Here is a 16,302-nt window from a genome sequence, read left to right as displayed (position 1 = left end):
GCACCGTGCAGACTTTGTCTAACGCACGTACTTTTGTACACTTTTTTTTTTTTTTTTTTTAATAACAGAATCTGGAACTTGGTCCACGTGCCTTTCACTTGACTCGGGCTCCTTCTGCCGCTCCCCCGCCCCCGCCCCCGGCCCCGCAGCTCGATGGCCGGGGCAGCGGGCTGGCCGCGCCGGCACAAGCCCTGCTCAAGCCCGGGTCTGCGGGGAAAGTGAGGGCGTTTGCCGGCCCCGGGGCCGGGCCGCTGCGCTCGGGGCGGGGGGGGCGGGCTGCCGGCGGGCTGTGCAGCGCCGTGCGCCGGGGGCGGCCCGGGCCGGCGGGGCGCGGCGGGGCGGGACGCGGCGGAGCGGGGAGCGCGGCGCGGGGAGCGGCCATGGGGAAGCTGCTGGCGGTGGCTCTCGTCGGGATAGCGGCAGCCTTGGCGGCGGAGCGGCTGCTGGCCTTTCGGTGAGCCGCCCTGCCGCGGCGGGGGCCGTGCGGGGCCGCCCCACGGCCCGGGAGGGGGGCGCGGAGCGGGGGGCGCGGAGCGGGGCGGCGGCCGAGAGCAGCGGGCGCGGCGGCGCCGTCCCGGGGGGGACCGGGGGTGCGGGCAGCCGGGGGGGACCGCGGAGCTCGGGCGGGACGGGCTGCGGGGTCTCGGAGCTGCGGGGTCTCGGAGCTGCGGGGTCTCGGGGCTGCGGGGTCTCGGAGGTGTCAGGTCTCGGGGCTGCGGGGTCTCAGAGCTGCGGGGTCTCGGGGCTGCGGGGTCTCGGAGCTGCGGGGTCTCGGGGCTGCGGGGTCTCGGAGGTGTCAGGTCTCGGGGCTGCGGGGTCTCAGAGCTGCGGGGTCTCGGGGCTGCGGGGTCTCGGAGCTGCAGGCTGGGGCTGAGCCCACCCCGCGGGCGGGGGGTGGCAGCCGGTGCCCACCGTGGGGCCGGGCCGGGCGGGGGGCGGTGGGTGAACCCCTCCTCGCTCCGAGCCCGGAGGCGCTTGGGCTCCTTCTCTAGGGCGTAACTTCAGCGAAGGCTGAACGTGCTCTTGCACAAGCCGGGTTGCAGCCAGAGGGGAAGGGTTAATCATCATCGTCACCGTCATCGTGACCATCATCACTATCATCATCATTATCAAGGGCACCGGTTTGCCCCACAGAAAAACTAGGCACTGGGCTGTTCAGCGGTGCCCTTCTCATCCTCCGTCGGGTGTAAAAAACTTACTTGTCCAGGGGAAACGCCCTTTGCAGTCAGGGGGATGTGAAGTCCTCCCCAGGAAGATGCTGGGGTCAGCAGGGCCAAAGGACTTCTGTGATCATAAGCTGGGACCTCACCCGCTGCGAGCTAAAGTACCCAGCCACACCATACCATACGCTTCCATATCATACACTCCAGATCACGAGGTGTGAATGTGAACGCTGGTGTTCCAGCAGCTTCTGTCCTGAAAGCTACTCACCCCGTAATTGGTTGTTTCCAGCCATAAAAGTGATGGTGAATTACTGTGTTGCAAGGCAGCTACGCCATTATAATTTTGCTCGTGTCCACAAGGACGCCAGACACCTGGCTTCAAAGCAACGACATGCAGCTAACTGATCTTTGAGTAGATAGTTAATCGTAGCTAATTACAGAAGGAGGGCTATGCTCCCGGACCCAGGTACCTCGCATAGGTGCATTTGCATCTTGCGCTAAATCCACCGCAAGCGTTAGTGATAACCACGGTGGCAACAGGTCCCTCCTGCCCTGGAGTTGCACAAGCTGGGATGGCAGATCTGGAAAACTCTCCCGGACTTTAGCGGGGCGAGCCATTTCAAAGCACTGCGAAGAGCAGGGGACCCCACACCCCCCCCCAAATCAAATGAACAAATGCAATATTGGGAATCTGGTAAAGCAGAATCTCCTGACAGACACATGACCCCCCCTCCGGTCTCCGTAGCTCTCTGTGGGTTTTTCCCGTGTGCTGTGTTTTCACCAAGCTGCAGCGTAGCAGTGGTAATAAAACCGTTGCAGAGTTTGGAAACACAACTTCAGATAACAAAGTACTGTAAAATAATTTTATGCAGCCTTGAGAGGAGAAACTGTGGGTAGTGTTAACTCTTGCCAGGCCTCGCTGTTATCCATCCCTCACCCAGAAGGCAGGAATCCAGCAAAGACTTTTTGCTGTTTCTTCTGAGTTTTGTATATTGTGTCTAGGTAGTATGACACAAGAATCCCTGAAATGCTTAAAAGATAAGGCTTGCAGAATTATTACAAATCTCTTGCAAACTTAATTCTTCTTAAATCAGGTTTGTTTATGCATCTGTTATACTGTTGATAGCTACCGAAGGGACTTGAGTAGGGCTTGTGCAGCAGAAAACAGGTGAAGTTGTTGTGTGTTACCAACTGAAATCACGCCGATTCCCCTACTGACATTTTAAATTGCTAATTCTTCTCTGAAGAAAGGTCTGAGCTAATTTGTAAAACTTGAATGTGAGTTATACTGTGTTACTGTTTTCCTCAGAACAATATGCATATGATATTATTGTTCATGTATATATTTATATATATATACACACAATGTTACCATTTCATAACACTGTCTACTGATACGGTCCTCAGCTTGCATACCGTGTTCAAAACAGCAGCGTGCTTCCAGAAAGATGCTGACAGTTTGAAAAGAATTGGGAGCAAACCCAAAAATAAGAGGTCCTGTCAGGACAAAAAAACACCCAAAGATCTGGGACTGGTTAGTCTAGAGAAGAGGAAAACTGAAAGAGAGAGATGGCTTTGAATATGCAACAGGTTGCTGCTGAAGGAAAGGGAATGCCTGTGGTCTGTGTCCCATGACAGGGGACAGGGGGTGGAGGACTGAAACTGGAAAGAGGAACCGGGTGGGAAAGATGCTGTGCACTGGGGTTGCACCAAGTGGCAAAACCGTGTTTTTTGAAGTTGCATCCCGCACAGTTTGCGGCTCCACTGTGTTTTTAGTAATGGCAGTTAGTTATCTAGGCCATCTGGCTTAGTAGCTAAGGCTCTCGGAGCTAGATAAACTGACACGCTTTGGAAAAGCCTCTATATATGCTGCAGGCTTCTGACCAGTGTCCTTTTGAATTACTCTCATTCCAGCCCATGAAGTGTTTCCCTGGGAATGCTGTCGGGATATCATCATCCCTCGTTGGTTGCTGGCTGAGTTTCTGCTGTGCTTTGGCTGCTGGGTGGCTTGCAGTCTGCCCGGGAAAAGCTGATGCAAATAGGAGAGGGAAAAGCCCCAAGCAGGCAGCAGTGCAAACTTTGGGCATGATCGCCCCGAGCCAGCCTCAGGGGCCCGGTGGGTTTGGCTGTGCCAGGATGCCAGGGGGCAAGGGGGGAGCTGATACCCCTCCTGTGCTGCTTGTTGGCTGGGAGCCGCTGTAATTTGCTGTCAGGACTCCTGAGCGGGGGGAAAGGGCTTGGGAGAGTTTAACTTGGCTCCTTTCCCTTGCTGTCCTCTGCCCTTTTTGCCCTTTTTTCTGTCCTTATGTTAACAACCTGTGTCAACGATACAGCATTGAAGCAATTTAGAATACATAATTAAGTGATTAAAAAAAATGCAGGACTGACATACTATACAGTGCTCAGCTGTATTGCATATTTTTCATACCACAGACTGATACTGCTGTTTAGTTTGTGCCTAAAACTATAACATAAACATGGCTAGGTTTTACTATGGGATCTTTGCATTCAGAATTTCCTGTGGTTGGAGCAAGTACAGCCTCAACACTTGCGTATGATAGGCACACAAAGGAGTAACTACGTTAGTTTAAAAACTTTCTTTTGGGAAAAAAAAGAAAAAGAAAGAAATATTCTAGCTTGACATTTTTACATAGAAACACAGCAGATTTTTATGGCACTGTGGACCACCATGGTTAAACACAGCAGTCCTGGTAGCGGCGTGCCTTTCACATAGATTTGTAGACAACCTGGAATGGAGGAAATGGAGAAACAAGAACTAATGAGTAGGTACCTGTCTGTATCTGCTTGGCCAATAAAGCATGAGCCAAAGATTGAATTTTGTGGGTATTCAGGAATGAAATAAGCACTGCTGAAGGATAATGCTCTGGGTGGGTACCAGGAGAGAAGAGGAAGGGACAGGGTAATTGCTGAAAATGGTACTACCAAGTCCTACCTGTTGTTGGGAAATGGGTAGTCCTGCCTTGCAATAATGCTATCGCTACTTTCAAATGTGGATTAAGAAATGAAGAAAGTGCAACCACGGCTGGCCTGGTCACCAAAAATAGCCAGTGGGTTGGGGCACAAGGTTGCCCTCTCCTCATCTGAAATGCTGGTCCTAACTGCAGGGTGCTACTATATTTAGGTGGCTAAAACCTGAAGAAAGCGTGGCTATGATATTTTATCATTTGAGCTGTGGTGGGTCTTGAAAGCTTGTTCGTGAAGCTCATGAACAAAGTCAGGTTCCTGAAGATATTCAGTGTAGGAGAATCACTTAATCCCTGGACATGTGTGACCGTCACAGTGATTTGGAGCAATTGCAGTTGTCAGTTCTGGGTTTTGCTTATTCAGTATTTTACGGCTGATTTGTTGCTGCAATATGGCAGACAATAAAACTAAGATAAAGCTACGCTAGGAATGTTACCTGTTTTAAAACCGGTTGCATGCTGTTAACCCTCCTCTTTCCTCTTGCAGGAGCAGACTCAATGCTTCACGGGAAATAGCCCCAGTAACCCCCCGGAACTGCCAGCTCATTAAAGGGATTGGTACGTGCTCAAAATAACTGAGTGCCTTGCTTTTGTCCAGCCTTATTTTGAAACTGCTTCTTTAAAGCCAGCTTCCAAGCCTGATCCTGAAAACAAAGTGCTAATTTGACTTTCATTTGTCACTTGGACTTTGAGGTAGGGAGAAGCCGCAGGAAGAAAATTATGCCAAAAAACTAGCTAGTTTGGTAGCATACTTTTTGCCTTTGGTACGTAATGTCTCTTGTTCCTTTTCTTGAATACCTTGCAAGCACTCCTCCTTTGCTCAGCCACTTAGGAAATAATTTGGCTTTTAGACGAGGGTGTGCTGGCGCTTCAGGCAGGTAGGTACCTACAGGTGGCTGTTGGCTGGTGACATCTTGAAGACAGGACATGCTGCAAAGGTGGAAGCTCCGGGAGAAGGCCACAGGCATGTGGCGAAGGAGTGGTTGCTAAATGCCAGCCAGCATCGCCCGCCTTAGCGCCTCATTTTATGGAGATTTCGGAGCGGGCTGGTACCGCCCCGTGCAAACAGCAGGCAGGAGCGCAGCACAGTTGCGCAATTCAGCTGCGTGGTTTCAAAGAGCAAGGGGTCATATTTGTCATCCTAGGATGGTTTGCGAAGAGGTTTAACAGAGCGGCTGAAATGTTGACTTTGTACTTTGGGTCATATGTTTAGCACATGGCAATGTTTCTGTCTTGTTTTTTCTCTCCTTTTAGGATAATCAGAGTATAAAGTGAATAGCTTTAAACTTGGTCGCTTTTTTGTGTCTCCCTTTCCCCCAGATTATAATTTTTATTATACAGGCTTAATGGCTGGGGTTTTCTCCTCCTTAGAATTTTCGGAAATCTCTTGAATTCTGTTGAAATTTGCCTGGATTTTGCATGTGTAAAAAGTCATTGGATGAGCTGTAAGAGCCTTGCCTTTGAGCTTTCTGAGTCACTGTGTTGATTTCATAAATCTTGCTTGTTCCTTGTGTCAGGAATCAAACACCTTTGTAAAGTCAAATTACTGTTATGAATGAGCGTGTGCAGAGTTCCTTTGCCCAAGGTTATGTGCAGAAGAAATTGCATTTGAAAAAACTTTCCAGGTCTTCTAGATTGAGATGTAATTTGCTCATACAAGACTCTGAATAATGCTTGTTTGATGGTTTTTCATATAAAAATAATGTGAGTAGTTCTTTTAAGCATATCACTATTGCAATCTTTGCAAGACTTTTTGACTCATAGAATCACAGAATGAATCATAGAATGCTTTGGGTTGGAAGGGACCTTTAGAGGTCATCTAGCCCAACCCAAGCAAGAGATAGACATGATTACAACATGATTGCTCTGTTGAGGAAAGAAGGAAAGCTGGAAATTGCAAATACAGTTGTGTTTAATTTCTGAACAATATCATATTTTTGTGGCCTGACATTTGCATGAAGATTAGGTGAATTCTGAGAAGCCGGCTCTCTCAGAGGCGGCGGCAGATCAATTTACAGCGCTTCGTTTCTGCTTCTCGCTGTGCTCCTGTAACACTGTGCTTTCACGTGGAGCTCTGCACCTTGCCTTGCCTTTGCTCTGTTGTCTGCAGCTTTTTAGAAAAACTAAAATGACAAAAATTAATTCAGCAGGTCTGATGTGGCAGAAAGACAAATAACAAATCATTTATGCAAACTTAAAATTTGGCCTGTTCACACAAATGTCTTCCAAAATTCATTTAATATGACTGGGGAGGGTTATATTACTCAGGGAGACCAAGAAGCCCTAACATCTAGATGCTGCCTAGGTAGCACTATTCAGACCAGGAGTTTTGCTGTACTTGGACCTGTAAGGTTGCTCCTGTGGGTGACTTTGCATAAGAGTATCTTTCTACATGGACATCTTGGTCCTCGGGGGCCTTTTTCCTTTAATATGCTACGATAAAGTTGAATAAACAATCTGTCTTTATTTTAATCTTTAAAACAGTCCTTCTGACCTCTTAAGTGGGACATAGGTAATGAGCTGGATCAGCTCTGAACAAAATAATCTTAAACTATCCATTCTGTACATAGAAGAACAGGCATCTGGTATAGTCTATTGTGATGATGTTAAAAGTGATGCATCCATAGTAAAGGAAGCCAACCCAGAGTAAATGGAAAAATTCTCTAGTGGACCCTTTTCTGTCTGCACAATTTCATCCTTTCTGTGTCTCTTTTTTTTTTTTTTAAAGACTTTGACCTATTCTGCTTTTCAAATATTGTGCAATGTAAGCACAGATGCAAACACTGAACAAACCGATAAAAAACTGCAGCTTATCCTAAACCTCATTTGGAGCTATGTAGAAAAGGCTATATTTGTAGAATAAACACCATCTTCTGAATTATATGCATGTCTTCTCATGTTACTGGTTTATAATATACTAACCATACGTCCTGAACTAATTCCTGAAGTTCAAGAAGCTACTATAGAAAATGCTAGAAATACTTGCATCTTGGAACAATTCATGCGATACATGCAAAATAATTATTTGCTTTTGGTCATGAAATCCAGGTTTTTTGGGTTTTTTTGTTGGATGCATCTGTGGAATACATCATACTAAGATAAAATAAAGAACAAAAAATGTAAAATTTTTAGGGTAGACAGTAATTTTTCTCGGTATCTTTAATTTTTTTTTTAAATACTACTTATTCAGATAATCCCATGGACAAGCTGGGCTCGGTGATACAATTAAGCAATATAGTACAGGTAACTCATACCTAATAAATCAGTTCCTAACTCGCCTGTTCCATATAGTGCCTGCTACAGCAGCCCAGAGCCCTCCCAAAATGGGGCCCACAGAAGAGCCTGGGAGCTTCCCTGTGTCCGGCTGTGTGTCTGCATCCCCTCCTCACTGCCTTGGCAGTGCCGGCTCAGCAGGATCGTGCTGAATCAGCATTTTGCTGCTCTTCCGATGTCGCTCGCTTTCTTCCCCACATGCCAGGACCTGGCTGAGGAGTGGCCCAAATGTGCTTTGCTGGGCAGTTTTTTTCGAAGTAGTTGGGTGCAGGGCTCTCGTTATGCTCCTTCCACCAGAAACTTGTGCTTTTTAATTATCTGCTCCCTATTAGCCTGTTCATCTTTCTGCTTGGCAGCCTAACTAATTCAGTAGTGATAAATGATTATATCTCTGTTTATTCACTCACCAGTGTGCTCTGCCAGTAAAAGCTGTCTGTCCGGCTCACATCACCATGGTAATTGAGCCTCTCCGCATGTATTTATGTTGTTATCTTTGCAGCAATCCCGGGAAACGGGGAATCACTGCTAACCCCATCTTATAAATGAACCCAGACTTGGAGAGACCAAGAGCTGGGGCAAAGAAAAGGAGCTTGTTGCTTAAACCAGCACATGAACGGAGCTGAAAAAAAAAAAAATTTTCAAAATTTTAGTTGCAAAATGCAGGCTCTAAATGTCTCTGGGCACATCAGTGCAGATGTTTGCCTCCTGCCTGAGCCCAGTCAAAATTCAGAACCAAAACCCAGGAGGTGGGATAATGGGCTGGCTCCCTGCAAAATGCATCTTCAGACCTTTTGCTCTTCAGAATGGAGGGATGCTCTGCTCAGTCGTGTAATGGGGTGGAGCAGGGGCTTGCTGGGGCTGAGGAGGAGCTGTCCCTGTCCCTGTGCCTGTCCCCTGTGCCTCTGGGAGAAGTCGTACCACCACATCTCCCCAGGGCTGAGCTGTGGAGGAATTTGCCCTGATGGGTGAATTTGGGTATCTGGTTCCTCACCACAAAGGCTGTTCGGCGGCCCCAGGATAAATTACACCCTGGCCGAATTAGTGCTGGGATAAAAAGAAGTTACATAAAAGCAAGCAATAAACCCAGCTTGAATTTGCAAACACTGCCTTGGAAGGAGGTGCCGAGGTGCCAGGGATGGTGTGACCCATGTAGGGTCACACGGGTGGTCTATGGCCAAGCAGGACGGGGTGCAGAGAGATGGGACAAGCTGGGTGGAAAACCTTTGTGTTGGTGGGTCTGTTAAATAAAACCTGTGGAACAATTTCCTCCTTTAAGCAAATGCTTCCAGGTGGGTTTAATCCAGCCATCATCTGCAAAGTGGCTTGTGGGGAACGCTGTTTGTGCTGGTGATTTGGAGAAGAGAGGGGAGGCTTCTCAGGGGAGCAGTGAAAATGTGGGATGGCAAACATGCTTCAGCATCAGACTAAAAGCTCTATGGAGAGTGCTTGATCAAAGCCTGAAATTGGTCTAGTGTTCTTACTAAAGGGCTTTTATTTTATTTTATATTATTTTATTTTATTTATTTTATTTTCCTAGCATGGACAAGTATTACAGGAACTACAGGAACTGGCAATATTGGAAATGATTACCCACAGTTAAAAGTGTGGTCTAACTATTAAAGCCCTTAGCTGTTAAAGATATAGTAGGTTCTCTGTCACTTGAGAGCTTTAATTAAATATTTGGCAATCCATCTTAGTGAAGTGTCCCAGCTCAACCAGAAGAATTAGCGTGCGTAATTCCCAGAGCTGCCTTATGCAAGCATGCGGGCTGAGTGATGGGCATGGTCCTGCCCTGAAAATCTCATCTGTGCTAATTGCTTGCTGCAGAATTCTATCATCAAAAGTGGGTGATTCATCCCACGCTGCCCTGGGGCATGCAGAGCTGGGTGGAAGACTGCCCAGCCACTGTGGGGGCACCCCGAGGCCCCCAGAATGAGGTGAACCCCAGTACTATTTCCTAACCTGGTGTGCTGCTGCCTTCTGCTACCACTTTTAGCGTGATGCAAATTTTTCTGCTGAACTTCACCACTAGTACAGTCATATCAGAAAGGGACATTCGTGAGAGCTGGAACTGTACTAAAAAGGAGGTTTTTCGATGGGAAATATTTAATGTCGCCGGAAAAACCCTGTTTATCTCTGTCTTGCAGAAACTGGTTCAGAAGACATTGACATACTTCCCAATGGACTGGCTTTCATCAGCTCCGTAAGTGCCCACGCCCCCTTCCCGTGCAGGGGCTTGCCTGCTTCCTTACTTACAGAAGCCATAGGTGAAAATTGCACGATGGACTTCTTTCTCTACAAAGCTGGCTGGCTCCATAGGAACAGCCTAGACTGGTGTCGGCTTAAGCCGGCGTTTCCTTCTGCTTGAGCAAGTGCACTTACTGATGATGAAGTGGTGGTGGTGGCTCTGACACATGTATCCTATTGTGCTGGCTTATCTGCCCATATAACCTTGAATTTCTTTCATGCTGCTTCCTTGAAGTGTTGAAATATCAAACCTTAAGAAGGTGTATTAATTCCCTTTAAAAAAAATCAGATTTTGTGTGTTGATTTTGTGGTTCCTGATTTTTGTTTTTAGCCTTTAAGGCATACGTTTTCAAGCTTTTCTTTGCAATCAGGATGGCTAGTGATTATTTGCTAGAACAGAAGCTGATGTTTTCATCTACGTGCTCCAGGGACACCCAGGGAACGATAACGTTGCAAGATGCATGCCAGAAACTGTGAGCTGTCGCGCTGCTGCTGTTCCCCGTGGCTTTACCACGTTGGATGCATTCAGTGGTGCCGTACTTCCAGTTTGTCCCTGCAAGCGTCTCTGTTTGCAGAGTGGTTTGCCATACAGGGAGCACCCACCCGGGTGGCGGCTGCAGGGCTGTAGGTGGTGCCTTGGGCTCGGCTCCTCGCGCCCTCTGCGCAGCTTGCTCCCTCTGCACTGCGGTTAAGGGCTCACCAGGGAGAGCAGAGCCGGTCCCTCTGCCCGGCTCTGCATCCATCGTGGCATGGCGGGCTGAAGCAGAGGGACATCCTGATCTGTGCTTGCAAGTCGGAACAAGGGTCCAGCGTTTGCAGCCCTGTGATGCTTCCCTTTGCCTTTTATCCAGGAATGATTTTCTTACGTTTTGATTTTACAGGGTTTGAAATATCCAGGAATAAAGAGCCTTGCACCAGACAAGCCAGGTGAAATATTTTTGATGGATTTGAATGAAGACAATCCCAGAGCAGTGGAACTGAGAATCAGCCGAGGGTTTGATCTGGCGTCGTTTAACCCTCATGGAATCAGCACCTATGTAGACAGAGGTAAAGAGATCTTTAACTCGAGGTGGTGGCAAATCTCAGCCTAAAGAGCACAAACAGAAATCCCTTTGCAGCCTTGCATTGCACCCCCAATAGCCTGCGTTTGCTGGGAGAGAAAAAGGTTTTGGGGCTTTTTATCTTTGTTGGGCTCTTTTCTAAATGTCAGCTGCTAAAGCAAATACCTTTGCACATAATCTCAGGTGTCTGACACAGGAAGATGTCCTATATATTGAAAGGAAGGAAAATATAGGAAGAATTCGAGGAGTTAAAAACCACACAAAGTTTATTTTACCAATTTGCATCTGTCTCACCCTGGGGTCAAGAGTTTTGAGGAGACACATGCTTCATTGACTAGTAGTGACCAAAATGGAGACTTTTGTGGCTAAACAGTAAATTATCAAACCTCTGTAAATTACCAGAATCTCTGGTACTCTGTGGCCAAGCCATGTTCTCCTCTCCAAGATATGTTCTCCTACGGCAGGCTCTGACTACCAATAAAATACCCTTCATGCTCTCCTTCCTCTCTTTTCCCCTGTCCTTTCATTGGGGATTTTAGCAGGGCAATTAGAAGTCTGCAAGTACTAAGAGAAAGAGAGCCACTGCTGTAGGTTAACCTGTGTCCCTGTACAGTCACTCTTTAAGGGAGGGTGTTGGAGAAATTGGTGGTGGCTAATTCAGGGTCTCACCAGAAGGGCTGGGCAGAAGGACTGCAGCCTTAGACAGACTACAGGAGAATGATGCTCCTTCAGCTTTCTCAGGGGATGTGGTAAATAAACCAAAGAGCCCAAACTGGCTGGGCTACAAGCCCTCCTTCCCAGCTGACTGTGGCTATTTCATGCAACCTGTCACTACAGTGCGTCAGATTGCAAAACCCAGTGGCTTGGGCACAAGGATGAAGCCATGATTTCTTTCTTCTGTCAGGATGTCAGGATCCATTTCTGTTTCTTCTGTAGAAATAGCAAAAATGTAGTTTACGCAGCAGTTCCCCGTAGAGTGAGCCCAGAAGAGTAGCTGGAAATCTGGATCCAGTTGCAGTGGCATCCTGCATTACTTTCGTATTTGTCCTTCTGCCTCTGAAGAGCCGTGAGACAAATGCACCAAACTCAACGTGTGCTCTGTGCTAGAGGCTGCTTCAGAGCCGTGGGTGCTCAGCCACACAAACTGTTGCAGAGAATTCAGCTGTTTCTATTCCTTTTTTTAAGATGACACCGTGTACCTCTTTGTTGTGAACCATCCCCATCAGAAGAGCACAGTAGAACTGTTTAAATTTGTAGAAGATGACAATTCTCTTGTACACCTGAAAACTGTTCGACACGACCTTCTGACAAGGTACTGGAGCCAAATACTGTCTTCCCTCAGAAGAACAGGCTGCTTTGGTAAAATCCAAAGTAGGATGATTTTGGTTTTAGGGTATTATGAGATACGTTCTCTTTAACCAGCTTTCCTGTTTCTTGTATTGATTACTTCTTATCTGTGTAATCAAAAACTGTGTTTCTCCAATCTCTTCTGTAAATGAGATTTTTAGTGGCTGTATCTCTAAATCAGCCTTAAGCACCACTGTGATTGATGCCAGTGAATTAGCTTGACATCCATTTCTCCTTCTCTCATGTAACCCTCTCTCAGGTCATTGCAGATATGAATCTTCAGATACTCTATTATTCTGAATTTGCTACACTGTAAAAATAAACATACTTTTAGCATTTTCTTTTTTTTTTTGTTGCACACAAAATTTTCTTGGTCTGTCCTACTGCAAAACGATTGTAAGATAAACAGAGCCTGATAGATAAAGTTGTCACAACTCCCACCTGTTCTCTGGTTCTCAGTTGAATGTAATCAAAAGAGAGAAAAACTTTCACGGACTTATGGACAGGTACCCAGATCTCTGTGCCCTAAGGTTCTGTTCAGGTCTCAGCACTGCACAGTCCTGGCTCTCGTGAAAGAAAATAGAGGTAAAAAGGATCTAAATAACTTGGTGTCTATCTGAAGTACCATCTGTAATTGCAGCCCCTTTATGTCTATGGGATGAACATGTCCTGGCTGAATTCTGGGCAGTCCTACAATGCTCCTTCATACCTCTCATTTTATTCTTTTATTTCTCTTTCTCCCCCTCTATTTCTTTAGTGTGAATGATATAGTAGCTGTGGGACCAGAGAGCTTCTATGCTACCAATGACCACTACTTCTCTGACTTCATCTTGATGGTCTTGGAGATGTTCTTGGGTTTAACTTGGTCAAATGTTGTTTACTACAGTCCAAAAGAAGTTAAAGAAGTAGCAGCTGGGTTTTATTCAGCCAATGGAATTAACATTTCACCTGACAGAAAGTAAGTTTCTCCTTGCCTTAGATTTTGTTTGATCACACAAAAGAATCCTGAAATCTTAATTTGTACACATGGTACCTCTGTGGTCAAGTGTCTAAACTGGCTCATGTAGGGCAAGGCGCTACCTGTACAGTGTAAGCGATATGGAGGGTTTGTAGAACAGAAGTAATGCGTCTCGATCTCTAACTAAAGGCAGTGTTTGCTGCTTTGTGTGGTACTTTATATGCAATAAGATCAAAAGTTGCTGCATTTTAACCAGCCAGTACAGAAGTTGGTGTATATTGCTTGCAAGGAATAAGAGGGCAGGATTTCTGCAAGTGGGCAGCGCCCTGCAGTCTTAAAGGCTGTACAACTGAATTAACCAGTCCTGTGGTGTAGACAGGTGATCTTAAAAAAAAAAAAAGTGTATTTGTGGATGTCAGGATCCAAGGTCTGCTTCAGTGTTTTAATGGAAGAACTGGCACAGTGTGAAGCTGTATTAGCGTCTCAGCAGGTTGGCTTCAATTCAGTGCCCTGTGGCCTGCTTGCAATGTCTGTTGCTGTATGAGAACTGTGGGCTGGCAGTCCTCATGGGAAGAGCTGGGCTTGCACAGGAGGAACTGACTGTTTTTGGTGTCTGCTTACTCATACACATTACTAAGGGGTGCTTTCTTTTGAAGGTACATCTATGTTGCAGATCCATTTGACCATAATGTCCGTGTTATGGAAAAACATGCGAATTGGAATTTAACCCATGTGAAGGTAAGGTGCTGCTGTTCCACAAAAAGAGACATATATGAATTTTGGACAGATTAGTCCCCATGAAAGCTTGAGATTTCAGCCTGATCATCCATGAAGGTCTGGTCTGGATGGCTCCTGCCGTGGGTTTGCAGAGGTGCTGTGTGCCCCATTACAGAGCTTCAGGTCTTCCACCCTCACACCAGCACCCAGCATATCCTCGGGCGTGCTGTAGAGCCGCAGTGGAAGTCTGCCTCAGTCAGTGTGGGTCAGTCCACAAAGCACTTAAGTAGTCAACGTGAGCATAGGTGTGAATGCAGCCAACGGGGGAAGCTCAGAGCATCAAGGAGGTTTCTCACGGCACAGAGGAGGGGGTGAAGCATACTGGGGGAAAAGAAAAACAGCACTGGGGGAGAAAACATGTGTTTAAAAAATCAGTCTATGTCATCTGAGAGTCTTGGACAAGGCTATTGATTATGTTATAGTTTGCTTCCAGGACTTCTGATTGCTTTAACTTCTCTTTCTTCTTTTTCTCCTGTGATGGATAGACGCTGCAGCTGGACACTCTGGTTGACAATTTGTCTCTTGACCCTCACACTGGAGACATCTGGATAGGATGTCATCCCAATGGGATGAAGCTGTTTTACAATGATGCTGAAAATCTGCCTGGCTCTGAGGTGCCTTTTGGGAGATGTCACTGGTCTCTTGGCTATGTCTGTGCCAGAAAGTTGCTCTGTTCAAATCGCCCTGGTGTAACTTAACTCTGTGTTACATAGAGAAGAGCCTGGCCAGCCTTTGTGAAAGCAAAGACTGAGCTGGCTTCCAGCTTATAGCTTCTGCTCTTCAGTGGAAAGCCTGAACAGCGTATACTCACTAACAACCACCTATTCAGATCCTTAGGAGAAACTGAGTAATTTCCACCCAGTAGCTCAGTTGTTCTGGACTCCTCAGGCTGCTTTCTGTGCAGCTGTGGCCACACAATCAGATTTTGATGAACTGTGTTAATTACTGAGCCAGCACCTCTTTGCCAAACAAAAAAATAATTGACTGAGAGCAAAGCATGACCAGAAATGTTCGCACTGGGATGATTTATCTGTGCAAGCACGGTTCATCAGTAGGTGACACTGTAATTCTTCTTTCCTTCTGAAATCAATGAGGTACTGGCATCAGCGCGCTAGCGGCCACGAGTGCGGGTGGCTGGTCGGTGTCTGTTTGTTTTCAGCCTTGTCTGAAGCTTCTCATAAGACACCTTTCAAAATTATCATGTTCAGTAGCAGTAGATTTATTATACTAGGCAGTTGTTTACTGTGTCTGGAAAAAGCATGAAAATAACAAGATATTAAGTAACTCTTAGGCTGGAAAAAACCGTGCACATGCCTGGTGCTGGGGATGACTGCCTTACTGAGGTGGAGTCTGTGTTGCATGCCCACTTGAAAAAAAAAAATGTCTTCATGGACCATGCTTCACTGAAGCAGAAGTTGTGGCCCTATCACAGGAATCACTTGGTTGCAGTTATTAGCAGCTGACCAACCTAATTTGTATAAGTTAACATACTGATGTTCCCTCCATCTGTGGAGGATTTTCACCTGTGGCTGTTTCAGCAGATGTATCCCCCTCCTCTGGCAGGTCCTGCACATCCAGAACATCCTCTCGGAGGAGCCTGCGGTGACGCGCGTCTACGCCGACAACGGCTCTGTGCTGCAGGCAAGCTCGGTGGCGTCCGTCTACAAGGGGAAACTGCTCATCGGCACAGTCTTCCACAGAGCTCTCTACTGTGACCTATAGCTCGTCGTGGGTAAGAGCTGCTGCAGTGGAAAGGATTTCATTCCTTGGGAACTTAGTTTCTGCTAGATTTGCTAACAACAAGACTGTTCCAATAAAGTTTAACTAGACTTATGGAAATGTATTTTAGCCTTCCTCTCCAAAATAAGAGTTTTACGCAATAGTAAAGGAAATGGGATTGAAGGCGAGAAATTCATTTATTTGTGTAATGGGGAGGACCCCATGTCAGTGGCAAAGGGTAAGCCTGAAGTTCAAGTTCAGATTACAAATAACTGTCAGACGCTGAATTATCCTTTGCAACTGGATTTCTGTTTTGTTCCTCCCCCCCCCCCCCCCCCCCCCCCCCGAGAAAACTGATTTTGTAAATGAGAATTGCTACCTACCAGTGTGGTGTGCTTTCTTGTCACTGACCCCTGGGCTTTCCCAGGGACTGTGCTAAGGGTTCTTCTTCCAAACCTTCCTGCTGACTTTCCCTAATGCTTCTGAAACAACTGGAAGGCGAATAAATGTTACTTCAGTCTCATTTCTTCTCTCTTCCCCCTTTAAGCCATTTCCTAATGTTAGTTCAGTTTCATAAATTTCTCTTAATCCTACTGAGAAAAGAGGAGGGCATCACTTCGGAGTGGTTTCTTACTGAGTCTTCCAAAGGGAGTTTAAAAAAGCCTTTTTTTTCCTTAAAGACTGGGGAAAAAACTCCCCAGCACCTTCAGTGAAAAGTGCGTTAGCAATTACTGTTGTGTGTGACAGCGAAGGGAGCATTTCTGGGCGCTCTG

General features: G+C 46.6%; 1 protein-coding gene across 1 annotated transcript; it reads left to right on the top strand.

Annotated features, from left to right (window-relative positions):
- The first annotated feature begins 380 nt into the window (after positions 1–380).
- LOC104029649 (serum paraoxonase/arylesterase 2) lies at positions 381–15,610 on the top strand. The gene is made up of 9 exons (XM_075705762.1): positions 381–454; positions 4,635–4,705; positions 9,568–9,623; positions 10,549–10,714; positions 11,914–12,040; positions 12,833–13,033; positions 13,690–13,771; positions 14,296–14,424; positions 15,374–15,610. Exons 1-9 carry the CDS (start codon positions 381–383, stop codon positions 15,530–15,532), a joined length of 1,065 nt encoding a protein of 354 aa, XP_075561877.1. The 3' UTR covers positions 15,533–15,610.
- The last annotated feature ends 692 nt before the right edge of the window (positions 15,611–16,302 follow it).

Source organism: Pelecanus crispus, chromosome 2 (genome assembly GCF_030463565.1).
Source record: "Pelecanus crispus isolate bPelCri1 chromosome 2, bPelCri1.pri, whole genome shotgun sequence".
NCBI lineage: Eukaryota > Metazoa > Chordata > Aves > Pelecaniformes > Pelecanidae > Pelecanus > Pelecanus crispus.
The sequence above is the reverse complement of the archived record's forward strand: the minus strand, read 5'-3'. Positions and strand labels throughout refer to the sequence as shown.

Bases quoted from the DNA above. Each gene is read 5' to 3' on its own strand.
- LOC104029649 (XM_075705762.1), top strand. From the start codon at position 381: ATGGGGAAGCTGCTGGCGGTGGCTCTCGTCGGGATAGCGGCAGCCTTG. The intron at 13,034-13,689 runs GTAAGTTTCTCC...TTTCTTTTGAAG, and splicing joins AACATTTCACCTGACAGAAA to GTACATCTATGTTGCAGATC. The intron at 14,425-15,373 runs GTGCCTTTTGGG...CTCCTCTGGCAG, and splicing joins AAAATCTGCCTGGCTCTGAG to GTCCTGCACATCCAGAACAT.